The 3915-nt window shown below is 31.8% G+C and overlaps 1 protein-coding gene across 1 annotated transcript; it reads left to right on the top strand.

The window, feature by feature from the left end:
- Positions 1 to 596: 596 nt before the first annotated feature.
- On the top strand, positions 597 to 3887 carry LOC136797167 (protein C-mannosyl-transferase DPY19L1-like; the record flags this gene model as incomplete). Its single annotated transcript, XM_067052993.1, is given in 7 exon segments — positions 597 to 958; positions 1038 to 1150; positions 1223 to 1360; positions 1466 to 1680; positions 1747 to 1804; positions 1899 to 2045; positions 3735 to 3887. Coding segments are annotated over 7 exon segments (987 nt in total), but the record flags the coding sequence as incomplete, so codon positions are not given.
- Between the last annotated feature and the right edge of the window lie 28 nt (positions 3888 to 3915).

Below are 3915 nucleotides of genomic sequence, written 5' to 3'. Positions count from 1 at the left end.
TTATTTATTATTATTAATTTCAGGTCAACTATCTCTCATAATTAATTGTTAATTTCAGTAATTCGATCCATTAACAATGAAAATCAATTAAACTATTATCGAGAAATTCGTTTTTTAATCAAGAAATTTGAGCGATATAACTGTTATTTAAACAGAATTTGAAGGCAGTCAGTGAGCCCCTACTCCTCTGTCAAACCCACGGTGTCCATAAGCCACGCCTTTTCAGATTCACTTATACTAACTGCTTATCCTCTCCATTAAAATCCTTCCTCCGAGGGATAGAGTATGTCTCCGTTTTGTTGAGAGCCATTCCTTTCTTCGCAAGGACCCCGCAATATTGTATCGCGCAGAACTCCCTCCCCCCCCCCCCAAGATCTAGATCCTTATAACTGTATAATCACTAACTAAATGAATTCAAATGATTCTTGCTTAGTAAATGAAGCAGTATTTACGATGAGATACAAATATATATTGTCGCTTAAGAAACAAAAATACGGAACTTATTTATTCGAATTAAAGTTGTAAATACTGTTGGAATATTTTTTTCAAGTAAAATCGATACTTTACCTTATTCACAGCGGGAACTTTGATAATGATAGTTCCAAAAGGTAGCTTTACATGATTCTCATCCGTTAGCTATTCATAGAATCAATCACTGAAGCAACAAAATTATAAATATTTCAAAATGCACTGTTTTAAGCGAAGATAGGCCGAATTCTAATCAAGTTTTTTTATGTTGTCGAGAAGGACTATCGATGCTCTTGTGTTGTGAACTTCGATGGCACCGGCTAGAGAATGGCGGTTCACAAGAAAGAGAAGGGTTTATCTCAGAATTCAGGAAAAAGTAGCCATTCAAACAATGATAACAAAGTGAAACAAGGATATGGAAAGAACAATAAACCTAATGACAAAGTAAATGGATATAGCATAGGCCATACCATATTGGTTATTGTCATAGGTATCCTTCTTATGTTTTTAATTGTATTCATAGTATTTAAAATTATTTGGGTATAATTCATTTCAAATTGCATTTACAGCCGCTTCATTTGCCTTGATTCATAGTTACCATGTTTCATCATTGTTTGAAAATGACCGTCATTTTTCTCATTTATCGACACTGGAAAGAGAAATGACTTTCAGGAGTGAAATGGTTAGTTAATTTAGAATAACTTAAGTATGGGGTGTACTAATTGTGAAGTTTTGATTTGTTTTATGTTATTAGGGCATGTATTATTCTTATTACAAAACCATTGTTGAAGCGCCAACTGTTTATGAAGGATTTTATGAAATTATACACAATAATTTGACAGAGTTCCCCTCTGTGATAAATACTCTGGAAAGGTTCAACCTTTTTCCTGAGGTAAGTGCTGTCAAACTGCTTTGCAGACTATTAAATCTTGATAAAAGCTTTGTTACCTGTCTCAAATTCGAATTAAAATGGAAAATGATTATTTTTGTTATTCAGGTGTTTCTAGGGATTCTATATCGGGCTTTTGATTGGATGTGTGATAAATTTGGTATTGTTGGTAAACAATGTTGGCAAATTGAGCGTGGCCAAGGTTTGAGCCCTGTTAATAGTTGTGAGGGGTTGCGCCAACCTGAATACTTTTATCTAGAAGCTGTATGGTTCTGTTCTGGTCTTACGACTACTGTTCTTTTTCTATATGGAGTTTTATTAAGGTAGTATACTCTCATAGTTTTCTTTTATTCCTTAAAGACTTATATTTATTGATCTTTTGTTCTCAGCGGGTCCATATTTGGAGGTCTTATCACTGTATTGTGTTTTTTTTACAATCATGGAGAGGTATAAAGTTAATATAATTACTCTTTAACAAATTATCACATCTTTTTATACATTTTTGGAATATAGCTATGTTTGTTATGTTTTTTTATTCAAGGCTACTCGTGTACAATGGACTCCTCCATTAAGAGAAAGCTTCGCCTATCCCTTTTGTTTATTGCAAATGCTCTGTGTAAGTTCATGTTTAAATATGAATCAGGATAGTGATGATAAAACCGTCTCTACAAAGAAACATAAAATTCAAGTAAGTTATACACAATAATTATATAAGTTATAATTATATATAATTATAGTTATAGTTATAGTTATATAATTATATAAGTAAGTTATACACAATAATTATAATTAAAGTTATATGTTTTAATTTTTTTTAATCTTCCTAATATTTCCTCATTAACTGTATAACCTAGTAATTTATTATGATATTTGATTGAATAAATTTAAACTTGTTCCTGTTTCTTCTTCTTTTGCATAGAGGTGCCCTGCACAGGAGTTCTTATTTTTATTATTTGAATTATTACTATTCTATTATAAGTAATAATTCCATTAATGGATGACTCAAAGTGCCGATACTCCTCTCACTGGACCATCCCAGTAAAGATTGTCCTTTTATTTGTTTAGGTCCCTTTGAACCTGTGAATTTAGCACAAAAGTTTGGTGTTTCTGTGCTATCAGTTTCCTTACATCAACCCTTTGGAGCTATGTTGTCAGCAACAATTGCTTTAGTTCTAAAAGAACTCATTGAGCCCATGAATAAGTGTAAAAAACTTTCATAGTCATTTGAATAAATTTAAAGCTTGCCTCTTTTGATTACAGCAGGATTTAGCAACTTCAAGTTAACGAATTCATAACAGTAATGAATCTTATAAATATAGTCTTACAACATTAAAAGTTGAAAGATATTAATACCAGAAGCTGTTTTTGAGAGAGTTTAGGCATCAGCTTAACAATTTCCATTCTGCAACAGCACCGGTTCGAATCTGGCCTGAGAAATTGACTTTTTTTTTTTGTGGCAGCCCCACACCTGATCCTCACTCTGGTTAGGATATGTTACTTAACTATAGGTAACCTTCTCCCTCCCCATATGTCTTAAATGGGCAGAAAGGGATTAACTAAGAAAAGAAAAAAAAATACAAATTCCAACTGGTTGGATTCAGATAGATATGGCAAAGCCCCATCAGCTAGGCACCCACCTAAGCACTGGTTTGCACCAGGATTAAAGTTGTATGTACTGACTTATATAAATTAAATGGTTCCCCCTTAAAAATAGTAAATATTTAAATAAGAGATATTATAAACACACTACTGCCACATCTTATATGCCAGAAATGGCAAGGAAAAGGAAGAACAACAAAAGATATTTATCTCATGTTAATTTTTTTAAATGTTTATTGGTGGTTTCTTCAGTTTTATTATACAGTTTATTTTATAATGTAATGCCTTTCTTCATAATAATGCTTAGTTTCCTATATTAGTGAATATCTTGTTGCTATCATTTGGTTGATTGTACTAGTGGTCACTTTTTCATGGACTGTCCTTAATTTCACCAGCCTTTAGTTTATTCAACAACTTCGCATCTCTGTTTTTGTTCATAGTGAACAAGTGTCATTACTCATGACAAGTGAAAGTGTACTCAATTACATTTAATATTCTATTATTGTAAGATATAACTTATGATTATTCATGCTTTAATTTGATCTAAGCTGTCAACTTCCATTCGCTCAAAAGGGTTGAAGAACAAACCTCCAATGGATTCTTTTTAGTTGTGGTTAAACAAAAATTTACATTAATTCAAATCATTTTATGGTGTTGGATTGTAACCGACAATGGTTGACAATCTTGTCAGTATATATAAGTGATGAGTAAATGCTGTAGAGTACATTTTTTTATTATATAAAAAAACGAAAATATTCAATTAATTATTATTTTTTAGATTGCTGCAGTTGTGATAACAACATCGATTTGCTTAACTCTTTGGCAGTTCTCTCAGTTTTTATTAGTTACTCAGGTTGTAGCTATTCTAGCTCTGTTTACTTTTGGATTCATAAGTAAATTTTCTGCTATGGTTGTTCTGATGGGAGAAATGGTAACTATATCTTAATATATATCAGGAT

This window comes from Halyomorpha halys, unplaced genomic scaffold (genome assembly GCF_000696795.3).
Source record: "Halyomorpha halys isolate HHAL.00 unplaced genomic scaffold, Hhal_1.1 Scaffold8326.1, whole genome shotgun sequence".
NCBI lineage: Eukaryota > Metazoa > Arthropoda > Insecta > Hemiptera > Pentatomidae > Halyomorpha > Halyomorpha halys.
This window is presented reverse-complemented; position numbering and strand designations above follow the sequence as displayed.